This window comes from Schistosoma haematobium, chromosome 2, assembly GCF_000699445.3.
Source record: "Schistosoma haematobium chromosome 2, whole genome shotgun sequence".
Classification (NCBI taxonomy): Eukaryota; Metazoa; Platyhelminthes; class Trematoda; order Strigeidida; family Schistosomatidae; genus Schistosoma; species Schistosoma haematobium.
The window spans coordinates 18,138,229-18,154,749 of record NC_067197.1 but is presented as its reverse complement, the minus strand read 5'-3'; the positions used below and the strand labels follow the sequence as shown (position 1 = coordinate 18,154,749).

The 16,521-nt window shown below is 35.6% G+C and overlaps 1 protein-coding gene across 1 annotated transcript; it reads left to right on the top strand.

The window, feature by feature from the left end:
• The first annotated feature begins 918 nt into the window (after nt 1–918).
• MS3_00006369 (uncharacterized protein) lies at nt 919–11,138 on the top strand. Its single transcript, XM_051214500.1, has 8 exons — nt 919–1,113; nt 1,152–1,194; nt 1,231–1,372; nt 1,414–2,136; nt 3,839–4,467; nt 5,586–5,703; nt 5,790–6,126; nt 8,328–11,138. The coding sequence occupies exons 1-8, from the start codon at nt 972–974 to the stop codon at nt 8,912–8,914; spliced, it is 2,721 nt and encodes a 906-aa protein (XP_051067684.1). The 5' UTR covers nt 919–971; the 3' UTR covers nt 8,915–11,138.
• The last annotated feature ends 5,383 nt before the right edge of the window (nt 11,139–16,521 follow it).

Below are 16,521 nucleotides of genomic sequence, written 5' to 3'. Positions count from 1 at the left end.
AGCCACTTTTGGAGGGGTCCGGTGATGCCTAGATTTTCCAGCTTGTCAAATGCTTTTCTGAGGTCTATGCAGACAATATCCACTAATTTTTTATTACCTAGAGCCTCTATCTATTTCTTTCTTGCTATAAGGAGATTTGTTGTGTAAGATAAAAATTTTCCGAAGCCATGTTTTTCGATGTTAAGTAAGTTGTTGGTTTTCACGAATGTCATTATGGTCATTTTAGTGACTTTTTTAGTACTTTAACTACGGCACTGGTGAGGCTGATAGGTCTGTAGTTTTTCAGTTGTCTTGATCCTGTTTTATTTATTGGATGGAAATTGGCATTCTTCCTGTCCTTGGGTAATTCACCTTGGCCAAATGACAGATTTAATACCGTGGTCAATGAAGCAGCAGTATACTTTGCAATTATTCTCAAGATTTTAAGGTGTACTTAATCAGATCCTGTTGACTTTATCGCGTCTAAGGTGCTAAGGGACTTAAGTATATCGTCTCGATCGAAGTCCTTAGTGAGCAGTAACCTCTTTTGGACTTTGCATTTTGGCCCAATTCTTCATCTATTTTAAAACATATGAATACATGTTTACCATCTGGATTATATAGTTAAGAGGTAGACCGCGAAAATGTTTTCTCCACAAGTTATATAACAACCAAACAATTTTAAGAATTCAAGAACTGATTTTTCCGACTGCCAATTATCGGAACAAAAGATTTAACCCCTTTAATATCTAAAACTATTTTTTTAAGGGTTAGGAAAAATAGAAAGTTGATTAAATCAACAACAGCGCAGAAGCTGAAAAACAATTTGAAATTCGAGCGTACACTTCGTGATGTGATTGGCCAGCTATTATCAGCTGGTTAATCTCAAGGTTGTTTTTTACTACTACAATTGGTTGAATATAGTGTATAAAATACCTAGTTTGAGGGCGGGCTTACGATATTCGAGTTTTTGAAAACTTCGCGTGGTGCATATGCCTAACTTCGGCATCGTCAAAAACACTGAATTAATGAACACGAGTGACCTTTCGAGTGATACTCCAGTTACCCGTCTATCAAAAATTTTGTCGAAGGCTAACTTTCTTGAAGTATCTAAGACGAAAACAGTACCAAAACGTAAGCAGTGTTACATGTTGTAATTTATTCAATAACAGTTCATCAAATATCAGAAATAATACCTCCAGACATAGACGAAAGGTTTGTTGAATAATTTATATCCTTATGTTGCATTAGTGCGAATCAAGAGCCACCTACAACATCAGTATGGTCGGAAGCCCCCGAATTTTTTGTTCGTGAACACTCCAACAGTTGCTCTTCCGGTTATTATAGTGGTGCTACAACTCATTCCGCTCCGGCATCATCTATTTGTGAACGCGTAAGTAAACATATTTTGAGTTTATCTTGAAGAAATTCCAGTTCTATGAAATAAATGCGGATCGTGATCCTCCTATTTCACTAATCCGAAGCGTTTATGAAACTACTGAGTCAGCGGCTCCAGGTGACAGCACACTCCGGAGAGCTCATTCTTGTTCTAGCAGAGGATGGTTGGCCAAAAGACATAACCGACAACAATGGCCTCGCATTTCTGGTATATCCCGAGAGAGAGATACATCCTTGGTGGAAGTTGCAAATACAGATACGAATTCATGTCCTGCTGCCATAATCCGTGATAATAATCCGTGCAATTTGAGACGCTATTCTCTTCCGCCTGTAGGTGAATCGGGTTCAGGAAGCACCTCAGAAGCCTCACCCCCTAGAGATAATTTAGTTAGCTTTTTAACGTCAGCTAAAAGTCCTAGTCCTGAAAAAAGAATGGAATGTTCAAGTTCTTTGCTTCATCCTATACCTAAAAAGCAACGCATAGAATCACCAAAAGAAACTGATTGTAACTCTACGATACCCACAGAGGAGTTAAATGAAAATTCAGAACATGATAATATTGGATCTTTATTTTCTAATCCAAATGGTGGTCCGAAACCATTTTTTGAACTCCTGCGTCATCATTCGACTCCTATGCCATCTTCATATTCATACAAACATTGCCCAAGTTCTCCTGTGGAGGTATTCAACGATGAAAATATCAATAAACCTAAACTTTCAAGATGTCTTTCCGAAACGCATTCTGTTTCTTACGATGCGGTACGTCAATTTTTAACGCAAATTTAAGTTTCTGTATTTGTTTCATACTGGGTCGTCTCACGATACGCAGTTATTTCGGTGTTAGGTCTCTTAGTAAGGCTACTATTTGTCATTTAGTTTTAAATGTCAATCTTATAGTTGTGAAAAACTATCACAGGCACTATAAAATCATTTTGCCACTAAATTATTGTGCTTTAGACGATTTCTACTTTGTATTTATTCGAAACAAATCTGACCGTTCTTCCCATTTCCTAGACTAAGAGCTCGGTGAATACCGATGTAACTTGTGAGCAATAGTATTTAGTCTTGGATTCAAATTTATTGGTACTTTTTTTAAGCCGGTTTGGTCATTTGTGATGTTATTTCCAGGCTACTTGTTAGTGGTAATTGTACGGTTTGTTTGTATTCGGGGTCTCTACTAACAATAAGATGTTAAAGAGAAACTATAAATATTTATTAGGCAGTCTATCCCTAATGTTAAAAACCAGGTATGGCGTATCAGTATAAGTAATCAAAATACAATAAGGTTTCTCAAGGTATGGTTATGGTCAGAATAACCTAAAGTGTTTCAACTTAGTAGATTAGACTCAAGTATTGTTTTTTATTTTCTGGTGCTCTGAACAGTTTGCTTCTCATTCATAAATGTCAGGTATAAAATCCTCTAAATCTAAATATTCATGTAAGAAAAAGTTCCGTAAAATGTTTGCATAACGTTCGACTGCTTTAGATTTTCAGTAGGCTGTAGTTTTTAGTTACTAGTTAACTTGAAGATCCTTATAACCGTCAACTCATTAATATTAATGATTTAAAGCATCGTCATTTTGACTAATTCCCATTGAGATTTTAGTAAACGTTACCTTGATTTGTATCGTTTTATCCACTCATCTAAGATATCTGTTTTGGATTGTAATGCAGTCCTATCCACGATATTGTGTTTCTTGTTAGCCGCTAACAAAAAAATCATTTTCATCAAAAATGTGATTTTAAAAAATGCTACTTTTAAAGTACTAGGTTCACTCGTCAATAAAATAACTGATATTTGCTGGAATTCGCTGTCTGTTGAGCTAGTGCAAGTGACTTCCTAGGAGTCCTTTATAAAAGAACTTGACGTATTCTGCGAACTGAGCGTTTTTATCTCTATAATTTACTGGTATTTTTGCTTTTTTATAATTAAATATACCTAGGATCCAACCTGGCGGCATCGGCGATCCACTGTTATTAGGTGTGGAACCTCGTTAAGCGAAAGTTTCTATCCCGTCCAGAGCCATTTATATATATATAAGTATCTTGTTCCTAGTTATGCTTCTACTAGTAACACAATGTTTTTAGCACTATCAGGACGCTTCAGCTCCATTAGTCAGTCAGTCAGTCAGCTACAACGTAGGACTAGGCACATATATGCATCGGTCCAAGTTGCCATACTTCATTAACTCAGCTCCATTATAAAATGTAACTTTCAATAAAGTGTTCTTTTTTTCATCGTGACACTAAATGAGAGCGAGTACAACGTTTTCCATTACCTTAACAAATAAGTTAACTTATCCATAAAAAAGCAGGTTGCATTCAATCCCATACAATGAAATTCCATTAGCTTTAATGTCTTATCGTCCTATGCTAGACTTATAAATAATAATTAGTTTAGTTATATAGGTTATTACGCCTGTTTTGATCTTTTCTAAAATTTTGTTCATACTTTCTGTAGATTGCACGTTGTATTGGCTCTTTGAGCAGTCACAGCTTGTGCAGTGATGGAAGACGGGCGCGTGCATTACCTGTAGTAGATAGGACTGGTTCCGGCCTACATTGCGTGTCTACAGATACGGTCGGTGATCTAATATCTGGCTCCAAGCGTAATATCAATTATGTCATTGTTGATTGCCGCTTCCCTTATGAATATGAGGGAGGACACATTAAAGGAGCAATTAACATTTTTACTCACAGTGATCTAGTTCAAGAGATATTTAATCGTGTCCCTGCGCAAAGACCTCCTGGTACATCTGGACCTCCACGATTTCTTGGAGAAGATCTAGCACGAAGATTAGCCACTACACAGCGGGAGCCACTTTCTGCACCTTGCGAATTAATATCTGACGATGATGATGAAGATGAATTTCCTGAAAATACAACTTCGGAGATTTCTGATTCGGATCTTGCATATCCAAACGATGAAGTTATTTTAGAAAAGAATATTCATAGTGATAGCCCAAAATCAGAACCGGATCTTAGTTATGTTAGCAGTGGTTTATCAAATATTAGCGAATCAAGCAACCAAGATCCTCCGTTCGTTGTGATATTCCATTGTGAATTTTCTTCTCAACGAGCTCCAGCATTGTAAGTTAGATAACGATATTTTACAAATGATTGACTTTTGGATACACTACATACATACATACATCCCAAACATCCTTACGGTTTAAATTAAGAGTACTAAATTTTCTGTAGTTGGGACTTGTCAGTGGCTCGCGAATTCTGTTGCGAGTCCTACGTCTTATCTACAACGCATTTCTATGTTACAATAGACAGCTGCTGAATTCTCACTGGAAAATTTTTCTCGAGTTAATTATTTCAGTGATTTTCCCAGTAGCATCACAGTAGTTAATTACAATTTTCTTTAATAACCCTACATTAAGGGTAGCACTAATCTGACACTTGTTAGTTCTACAAATACACAAAACAACTTAGAATCACTCTGTGTCTACACCACTCAAGATTCCTGAATGGTTCAGGTGATTTTAAATACAGTGAGTTTTTGTATCAACTTACGAACAAGTACGTGCTTGTCTGGATCTTAATATACGACATTGGCAGAAATGCAAAAGCTCTCATAAATCAACTTAGAATACTATCCTTGAGAACTTCAAGGAAGTTACTTCAGCTAACTCGGTAGAGAATCTCTAGGCTTTGCTACTTTTACTGCCTCTACCACTATGGGATTTGAATCGAAAATTGTGTCTCTGTGCTAATATGGTATGGCAACTCGAACTGATGTACGTACGTACGAAGTTCTACATTGTTGCTAACTAACTGACTCTTAAGAAACGGGAATCATGCATACAATACAACATGCGTGTTGAACTTCTCATTCACGAGTATTTCCTTTAAGGTTAAGAATACGACTAAAATTTCAGACAATGTACAATGGTGTTCACGATATTGTAGGTCATTAAAAGTCCCTTCTGTCTCCCATATTCTAAGGAGTATAAACCTAACACCTGGCGCACCTTTAAGCATTTAAATTTCAAACCCTGGATTGATTTTGTGAGTCATCTGCGGGATACACTCTGAGGTATTAATTTCCTGTTGGATGGAAGAGCTAGATTAACTAGTGTGTAAAATCCAGTTTCTCAGCGTAGTTTAATTACATGAAGTAACATATAAAATTATGTGGAGATTTTTATATCCAGTTTCTCTTCTGATAATAATTGGATCTTCATCCTTCCTCATTAAAGGGCTGCATTTCTTCGGAGCGTCGATCGTGTTTCGAATTACCATCGTTATCCATTTCTTTATTTTCCGGAAATTTATATAATGAAAGGTGGATATTCTGCATTTTACCGAAAATTCCCAGTAAGTTGACTGCCGTTATTGGTGGTTTTTTCCGTATAAAACAATCGTTCGAGATAACAAAACCATCTTTATTATTTTTTATTTAGCATTTATGTACTCCGCAAGAATACGTTAAAATGTTCCACCGGGATTACCGGAATCACTTACGTTTGTATAAACGTCTTACTCGTCGTGTCAGTTCAGCCTGTATGGCATGTATAAAACCTCAACAAAATGAAGTTGATAAATCCCAAATACCAGTTTCCGAGGTTGATAGTTATTGTCAACTTCCGTTGAATCTAAAGGTTGGTGTACATAACATGTTTACAACACATGAACCACCAACATACCAATTTCGATCCGATCGTGAACTGCCTATGCATGAGGATAATTCCATCTCCGGTCTTGTCAATTATGAAAACAAAGAAAACTACTCACCTTCCGGTAGGTATTTTTGTTATAGATGTGATTGCCATTATTGTGCTGTATTGTGTGAAGTAGTATAGGTTACTGTCATCTCTTATGAAGCATCCTCAAGACTTAGCTTCTCAAACACCTTTACTTATCTGTTCATAAAACTGCTCTGAATTGATTTCAGACCATGATTCTATAGATAGGAACGGACTGCTTAAGTTGACTAAGTTGCTCAGATTTTCAAATTCTACCTTGACTGTTTGGCTAATCTTCCGTAAAGAAATGACTATAACTGACTAGTTCAGATGATGTAAGGTTATACTCTGCTGTCAAGCTTACTCTAAACATTAACTAGATGTAGTAGGAAGCGAATTCGTTGTAAGTATCGTGTTACTATAGCGTTGTAGTTAAGGAACTCCTTGCATCCTTATATCTAAGTCGACTCTACAAATTTATCAAACATTCCACGCATAAGTGGTATTTAGATCTACAAACTAAATGCACTTCTCAACTTTCTATAAGCCCTAACTGTGTTATGTAAGCGAAACAGATTGCCTATTACTAATTTTGATTATTAATCTCACAATTTCATTCGACGTCTAAACTTGTTCAACTTAACCGAATGATTGTCATTTCCAACGTAACCAATTTGATTTCATTTTACAAATAATCCTTAAACTTAAACGATATGTTTACCTTGAAACTGAGCTTTTTCTGGATTATCAATTTGGATATGTAACTGGAAAACCTAAAAATAATTTGTTGAAAAATTAAATTAACAGTTAAACAATAGTGGCTATAGTTTCCTCTTGATTCCCTATTGTTTTCAACCACATCAACCAGTGTTAAAAAGACTAAAGACTTCAACTAAAAGTGGCAGAAGATGAGAAATTATCTATAGTTTCAATTGAGCTAATCAATGTATGAAGATTTGTTTTTCACTTGTTAGTTGATAACGAATGATCAACTTAAATGTTCATTGACTACTCATTAAGTCAGTCGAATGCTGCAAAAATAAAGCTATAAGTATCAAATAAGAGTTCATTTTATGTCTGACTAAAATTATGTTTAAGGTGACCAGTAGAAAACAATCGGTTCTAGAAACTATTATTTGAAATATTTTGTATGGTCAGCTCAAATATCTTCCAAATGCTGCACTACTATGTAGTCGTCCTCGACCAAGATCTGTATACAGTATGCTAGTCCAGTGATGTTGAAAAGCATATGGATTGTGATGCACAGTCCAGTCAATCAATTGTTTTAAGCGTCTTAAATCTTCGGTTAGGATAAACATGCTTCCAGATGAACCCGCAAAAGTAAATGTGGCTTCAGTTCAAGCGCATATATTTGTATTCGGATCGCTGTCGATAGTCGTGGAATATTTATTTGGACCTTGGACTTAGCTAAAGCCGAAAAGTTCAGACGACCATATGAAATTGGCTGTTAATTGCAACCTATCTCATTGATATTTTAAAAATATCCTGACCGTAGCTGCTACCTTGACGCGGTGGTCAGGCTTGCCGACCGTGATGACCCAATCGAGCTATATTGGCTGGAACACTTGAGGTTCCTTCTGGTCCTATCTTGCCAGGCAGATCGGTTGGAGAACGGTAATACCAAAAGCAGCAAACTCACGTTACGAGTACAAATTTATATTGTTGGTTGCTTTCGGGTGTGGTGGTATGAAGTGCTCGCTACTTGTCATTACCAAATGATCCTGTGATCCACAACAAGTAACTGAAAGTGTCGAATCTAAAAATACCATGTCTCACTTTCAATGTTCAAAATATAGTGTCTAAAACAACTCACATAATTGTTGTTGCTTAAGCTCTGTGTTCACTTTCTATGTTCGACAAAACCTTTATTACTAATTCGACTATCTTTTCGAGTTATTTAAAAGAGTAGTAATAACTGCTCATGTATGAATAGTAGAGCATTTAAGCTCATATTCTTATCAATATTCCCAAAACTGTTTTTTTAGGGTAAACTGTTACTTCTTTAATTTAATCTGTTTTGTGTGTTAACTTGGTGAAATACCGGTTAACTTATCGCATTTGAAAACGTCTTTTATTTTCTGTCTTCAAAATAAATGTGGTAACTGAGTTTGGACTCCTTTCTTTGATTCCCTCTGAGTGTTCATTTTTTATAAATAGCTTATGAATCCAACTGACTATAAAAACGTATTTCTATTCAGAATAAATTTTTTATAGTAGCTGTTTTTATGTTATCAGGTTCTGAACTGTGTAGCAAATCTCAAAGTCACCACTCCTGTTCTGCTGATAATGTGAATGAAGAACCCAAACATGCTATGCTTTCTCCTAATGTTGAAGGTTGTAGCCAAGTGTCATCAAGTGTGGTCGACAGTCCTCTTGGTTTGGCAGAAGTTGTTGTAAGAGTCGGTCGTCGTGTGATAGCAGCAACATTGGGAAGTACCAATAATAACTGTTCTGAGGTTGCTCGTGCTTTAGACCGAATAAAGTATCACAATTCACCTCAAATTATTCAACCACTTGAAGGGAAACCACCTGTACGTTGTCTTAAGCGTTCACTTACCACTAATTCATTGGATATTCGTCATCAGTTAATTCGCCCAAAAGTTTTTAATCCATTTTGTGGTGGCAATAGTTATTCACATAATACACCTTCAATAAGAAGAGTTCGAACAAATTCTAACACTGATTTATTGTCCGTTGATAATACCGTGAATAGTATTCTGGCACCAACAACATCCACTACTTCAAATCAAATCCACCAAGTTCAATCCTCTCCACAAAAAGAACACTTGTCATACCATAGTCTTTCTACATGTAGTGAATAAGTGTATAATACATTACTTGTTTTTATTTTAACGAACTTATGTAGTTATAATCATCCTTATTTACAAATCAATCCGTATTCATTCTGTACATAGATGTATAGTTTGTATGTACATACATGTATATTCTGTTAATTTTTGTCGAACCATAAAATTACGTTTCAGAACAATATCCTCTTAACTATCCATTCATTTACAACCTGATATTCACAATTCTCTCTTACATTTTGTTAGCTTTTGTTCTATTAGGTTTAAATAGTTCTAGTTAGTTTCACTAGGTTGCAGCACTTTGATAATGGTTTTTACAAAAAGCAATTATCTCTGCTGTTGAAATCTAGTGATCATTTGTGCTTTGTGACATTATTACCGTCTGACGTCCTCTCGGTTATTGTTTTTCCCTCGCTATTCGTTTCAGCTTATGTTCTCCCGACATTTCGCGTTATTGACTCTTGGATTTCACTGACGTGTTATTTATTTTGCTTTGTGTTTTTGTTATGTCTCTTCTTTCTGCAATCACGTTTATGTTAATATGTTTTTGAAAAATGTTAAAACTTCAGCTGATTCGTTTTATCACCGAACCCATCTTTTCAGGCAGTCGATGAAAGTTTGCTTTTGGTAATGAAATTTTGCGAAGATCAATTAGTACAAATATAAACCTGAACTTGATTAATTTCACTATGAATGTGTCACTGTAATTCATAAAATTCGTTTGACAAGTTTAAAATACAAGTGTTATCAACTATAAAGTTAGTCAGTTAATTGCAACATAGAACCTGCACGTATGTACATCGGTTCAAGTTGCCATACCCCATTAGCACAGAGATGTAGTTGTCAGGCCAAATCCCTCAATAGTAGAGATAGTGACAATATCAGTTGTAATATGAAAGATTTGACACTGGAGATACGATTCGAGGGGGAAAATATATTACTGTAATAATAACAAGTTATGAGTTAGTGACTTCGTGGACTAGAGCCAGGTCTATCCGCCCCTAGTCTTCCAGACTAATCCTAAACTTAACAGTATCGCTTGTCGCGGTAGGCATGCCCCAACCATCTCAGTTGATGAAGTCTATTTAACTCGGCAACGGATTTGCCATCTTTACGTAGTAGTCTATTCCTAATACAGGTATTGCTTACGCCGTGGTACCAAACTACACGAGTAATGCTTTGTGGGCACTTATGATCCAATGTTATTAACCTGCAACTATCACCTATTTTTAATGGCAATGTTTCACATCCATGCAGTAGAACGAAGCAAACTGCTGCGCATTAAGCTCGTCCTTCGGTTAGGAGACTTATGTTTCCCTACCCCACAAGTTGGGAAGTTACAAAGTACACTTTCAAAGTGTCTAGTCGTTTCATGAATTTGTAGAAATTAAAATATTGGATTTGTTTAGAATTCTGAAATACACAGCAATTGTTCAAGAAACAATTAGTTCAGATTGTTACCCTATTTTTATTATATTACTGAATAGCTAAAATAAACGTTTCACAACGTTGGTTACAGGCTACATTTATGATTGTACAGATGATGACATTTAGTAGATCTCCAGGATACATTTTCCCTCTAACTCTGTTTCTGTAAAGTAAACTGATCAATCCAACTCGAAATGTAAACGACAGAAAAATACTAATCCCTTTATTTAATCCACCAGATATATATATGTAGTACATTTGATTCAGACCCATATGAATATGATTTAAGACTGTATGGTTTAATATTTTGCTTATTCATTCTCAAATCTGCATAATTTTCTACAAGTGGTTATTTTTGGATTTGCATAATAACATGTAAACGCATAGATTGAATGTTCATTTCCCTAATTGAATAGTGGTAATTAATTTTATGAAATATAACTGATTACATTTTTTATATTCACCTACAATTTATTCATATTTTCATTTTCAGAATTTCTTTGTAAGTATGTTAATTTATTAGTCAGTATGATGAGATAGGGAGTAGTTTGTATTTAAATAACTAAATTAAGTGATTATTTGTGATTCATTAGTATGCGAGTTTACGTAATATTGTTTTATTGTCGTGCATCAATCCCTAATGCCTCTTCTCTCGAAGTGTACCACAATATTTCGTGTTAAAATTTGATCAGAACGAAGTGAAAATAGATTTCATGATAAAAATGTAAAAAGAATTTATTTATTACGATTATAGATTTATTTTAGGCATCTGTAACATGTAAATATTATTTGTTAAATAATGGGCAAGCCGCTATTTCCGTTAACTGTGTTATTCATGTTTATGCCGACGACATTATTGGTGGTATACTAGCAATGTACTTATTATCACTTAACTAGTTGTAAAAGCAGATTAACTTTACATCAGTCAGTAAAGCGGTGGATCACCGCTTAAGACGTTGGACTATAGGCCACTAGGTCCTAATTTTGAGTGGATTATAATATACCACAATCAGTATGTCATGTCAATAATGATAGTTTTCGAAATTTTATAAACAGACGACTGTTAATTGGGTCGATTAAAAATCAAACAATTGTTTTTATGCAAAAAACTACCTAATCCAATAGCATGGTCGAGTTATACCCTTTTTTAATTTGCTATGAGCATGCTATGGTTAGTTTATAAGTTTCCCACTTGGATGTTTAAGAATAATTCGATTTTGATACCAAGATTTTTACAGAATTGAATGAATTCCCTACTAATTATGCTTATTCGTGTTGTAATTAATACACTGGTATTGTTATTTTTGGACCAGGGAGCATTATTTGAATACATAATGCCTTTCGGATTTTCTTTGTTTATATCGTACACATAGTTCTCTTTATCATTTTGAAAAGAGCAAGAACAACGATTCTAGCAGAATAGCGTGAATTCATTTTATTTCGTTGGTTCTCGTCAGCTGCTTACAACCTGTGATATTAAAAATCGTAATTACACAATTGGTTTAAATTACATGGAAGGGTTTGGTTGGGAGTTGTTTTGATAACACATTAATATAGTATAGTAAGGATGTAAATAAATTGTAAATATATACCTTATGTGAAAGAACGTTGATTGTGACAACAGTTCAAACGACCAGGAACAAGTGATTACATAATGAGTAAACGTTGGTAGGAATAAAATGAGTACAGCTCAGTTGATAAAATCAGATTACTAATCTGGAAGATAGTTAGAATAAAAATGATGTAATAAATGCAAGAAAGAGCTTAAAGAAAAAGAAAAAATATTAAGATGAAGCGAAGGAATATTTGTTTGCCTTAGCTGTATGGTCGACTACAACGGTCTCGTGCCGATTACAGTCATCTCCATTATTCGAACTGATCAACTCGCTTATGAACTACTGTTAAGCATAAGCAGCCCTCTAGTTTGTTACTTCACATCAGTATAGCGAAAGATTGTTAATTTCTCGAAAATATTTTAATATTATTTTACATTGTATTTGGTATTTTTTCGCAATTCGCGTATGAAAATAAGATATCTAAGTACTACAAACTGCATACGTCTAATTTGAAGCGTTATGGGTTTTATAATGACTCAGCAACTGACAATTATCTTGTTCTAGTAAATGAATTCTTTGTTAGTAAGTTTTATATCTGCGATTTATTAGTTACTTTATTTTTATGAATGCTAATATTATCAGACCAGTTTATTGTATATCGAAATTATTTTGACCTGGGGACGTGAATTTCTTTGTATATTCATAAGCTTAACCCGTTTTTTTAGGGATGAAAAGAACAGCTGTATTGGTTATACGCCTGCCGTATGCACCCATGTGATTTTTCTCTTCACAAAATATGTCCACCCTCATATAGAATGTTTGCTTTTTCCAATTTGTACATGCACGTGTTTGTTGGATTTGTGTATACAGTATGTGGGTAAGATGGGCTGTTTGTTTTCATGATCAAATAAGGCAGAAATTATTGGAATTGACCTGAAAACTTTTTAATCTCTACTTTCGATAGTCGCATGCTTTTCATTGGTGGAAAAATTTTTACTATGTGTAGACTATCAGAAATCACCACCGTCCTGTGTTGATCTTCAAATCTGAAATTATTTTTTCTGTCGAAGGATGAGTCATTCATGTTAATATCTCCGTTTCTGTATTTGTGTGTTTGTCTCACTAGTAGTACTACTAGTCGGTAAGGTCAGATTAAGCATTTTCTGTCTATAAAGGACTGGCTCTTGTTTGCTCTTCAGGACACAAACAATAAGAAAAACACAAAGATTTCATGATCGTACAAAGATTTTTTACTGGAAATCTGTCTTTTTAAATAATGCCTTATGTGTTATTCTAATAAAAAATTTCTGTGACCGATTACTCATCATCATCATTAATAATAATAGATTGTGTACTGTTATGTAACCCTAGACGGATTAGCAAGGACATAGTAAACTTAATTCTACTATAATTCATAACCTTTAAATTCAATGTTATTTAGCAGAATACTTTTATCATACTTGAAGAACATTTACGACTACCGTTTATGCTTATATTTGCTTTCATTTTGTTTTGTCACTGTTGGACCATGTCTAACGCTATAAAGATGATCGTCTATCTGTCTAGTTGCTATTAGCACCACTTGACCTTGTAACACCTTCACGTAAAAAATAGGTTCAATGTATTTGAAAAAGTCATCTTATTTTGGGTTATGTGAGTGAACATAAATCCCATCCTCGTTCACAATTTCGACCCTGCACATGAAGACCAACTAAAATGAAGCGGAATTATCATTTACACAACCGTAATCCACTATAAAGGGTGTGTTCCGTTATCTGTTGTTTTTGTTAGATTATATGTAAAATATTTTCTACAACCAAAATACCACTCCATCATCCTACTGTGGCGTCAAATGTAGCGCAATCAGTCATTATGGAAAAAAGATTACAACAGCAAAAGATATACCTACAATTAATTTTATCATAGGAATTATTCCAAAATATTTACCATGGAGTGACTAAATAAACGAAAACGTAACCGCGATTACTTACTATCATACACTTAAATGACTTAAGGACGTGAAATGCACCCCTGGCCGGTTATTTGACCGTTTGAATATTGTTATCTTATCAGTAGGTCGACTTTTTAAATTGGATCGTTATCTATTTCGTGCTATAAGTTCAACTGCTCTTAAGCATGATTATAAAGTGATAAAACTAGATGGAGAAAACCTTGGTTCGCTTTATTTTCACATCGATCAGAAACTAACTAACTAACGCTATAATTACATTTGATACTAGTTTATTAAGCTTGAGTTCTACTGTTTACTCAATGAATGAAATATTTGTTAATTTTAATATTGCAGGTTTCATGTCAGCCTCTCACTTTCTTCATAGATTAGACACTACATTGTATTTAAATCTAGAATTGAGAATTTTTGTTTGAATATCAGTTACCGATGCTTTATCCAAATAATTTATACCCTGTGATTAGTACCTACTTCATCATAAACTATAGTTCAGACAAAGATCAAACTTATGGATAGCAAAAGTTCTTAGGTTCACTTAGATGTAAATTCTAGCATTTAATAGATCATGAAGTGGGCAACTCATTAGGTCACTGCTACTGGCATTATTGTTAATGTGTGGCGCATATGTATTGAGTGCCCCCTTTTACCAATGTTTATGTGTTCAAATAAATAAAATCATTTACTGAAGCATTACAATTGTATTTCTAGTTAATTAGAATAATAATGTAGTAAGATACGATATCATGAAAAACGATTGAAAATGTTTCCAATTTCCAAGAAACTACATAATCGACTCAAGTAAAAATTTATTACAGGTGGGTCAGTCAGTCAGCTACAACGTAGGACCAGGCACATATATGCATCGGTCCAAGTTGCCATACCTCATTAACACAACAAGATGGACACCGAATTCATAAAAGTAGTTAATTCAGAGGTGGTAATGTATAAAAGAACGATTGCATATAAAGATATAGTACAGGAAGAAAGAATTAGTTCGTACAAAGAAAGATATGAAGCGATTTTAATCTCTTAGTTTAAGGGAAGACAAAAAGTGCATACACCGACGCCATTGTGATCGATTCTGAGCCATGTCACCAAGAGTCTCCAATCATTGGTTACGACAGTCACACGGACCCCAACCAAGTAGTCTGCATCTACCAACATGGCTCAGACTAGAAGTAAGTGACTTCAAGCACTGATGCCATGTTTTGGTTTGGCCGCTCCTAACTTTCTTCCAACCATCTCCAACACCGGTTAGCATTACACGTCGTGGTAATCGGTGTTCGGGCATACGTAACACGTGGCCCAACCATCTCAGTCGATGAAGATTCACAACCTCATCAACTGATTTACCATCATTCCCTAATACCCTGCGTCTAACCTCACTATTACTTACCCGGTGATCGCAGCAGACGCCAGCAATATTTCGAAGGCATCTGTGGTCAAATACTAATAGCTTAAGAGTATCTTCTACTCTTAATGGACATGTTTCGCTGCCGTAAAGTAAAAGACAACGGACTGTCGCGCAGTATACTCGTCCTTTTATTGATAGACGGATATCTAACCTTCTCCATAGGTGACGTAAGTTGGCAAAAGCCAAGCGAGCTTTTCGAATCCCTGCACAGATTTCGTCAGACACCAACCCATTAGAACTGACCAAACTTCCAAGATAAGTGATGTTGTCAACGCGTTCGACTACTTCGCTCCCTATCCTCAGTTCAGGTGTTGACGCAGACCAGTCCTGAAGCAGCAGCTTGCATCTAGAGGGAGAGAAGCGCATCCCAAACATTCTGGCATTGCTGCTTAGTGATACCAAAAGACTGCATTTTATCACCGTCTTCATCAAACAGGATTATGTCATCTGCGTATTCTAAGTCGATAATTGGACCTCCTGGAAGGAGATCATTACCCGAGACTTCAGTCGACGAGACTGTTTTTTCCATCAATAGGTCTATAATGAAGTTAAACAAAAATGGAGAAAGTGGACAGCCTTGCCAGACACCATTTGAGGTTGCAAAAGTAGATGACAGTTTGCCATAAGCTCTGAATCGATTGGTAGTGTTCGAGTAAAGAGCCTTCACAAGGTTTATGTACTTCTGAGGTACGCCTTTCAATGACAGACACTGCCACAGAATCTCGCGGTCTACCGAGTCAAATGCTGCTTTTAAGTCAAGAAAGACCACCATTGTCGGACGCCGATAAGTATGCCTATGTTCTAGAACCTGACGATTGGTGAATATGTGGTCGATGCAGCCACGACCAGGTCTGAAACCAGCTTGATTCTCTCGTGTTTGCAGTTTACGAGTCTCAGTTAGGCGTCCGATAATCATCGAAGCTAGTATTTTAGATCCTATATTAGTTAAACTAATCCCTCTATGGTTGTCACAGGATGATTTCGACCCTCTCTTATATATTGGGACGATAAGTGATTGTGACCAGTCAGATGGAATAACGTCTAACTCCCAGATCTTAGCTAAAATATTAGTCAACCTAATCGCTAAAATTGGACCACCATCCTTAAAGACCTCTGGAGCCAACCCATCTGGACCAGCTGCCCTTCCTCGTTTCAGATTAACTATAGCCTTTTGAACTTCTGCTAGAGCTGGGGGACCTACTTCAATGTTCCATTCACACTGTGTGAGAATAGAGAGTAGTTGTAGAGTAGCTGA

Bases quoted from the DNA above. Each gene is read 5' to 3' on its own strand.
- MS3_00006369 (XM_051214500.1), top strand. From the start codon at position 972: ATGCCTAACTTCGGCATCGTCAAAAACACTGAATTAATGAACACGAGT. The intron at 4,468-5,585 runs GTAAGTTAGATA...TCCTCATTAAAG, and splicing joins TCTCAACGAGCTCCAGCATT to GGCTGCATTTCTTCGGAGCG. The intron at 5,704-5,789 runs GTAAGTTGACTG...TTTTTTATTTAG, and splicing joins CATTTTACCGAAAATTCCCA to CATTTATGTACTCCGCAAGA.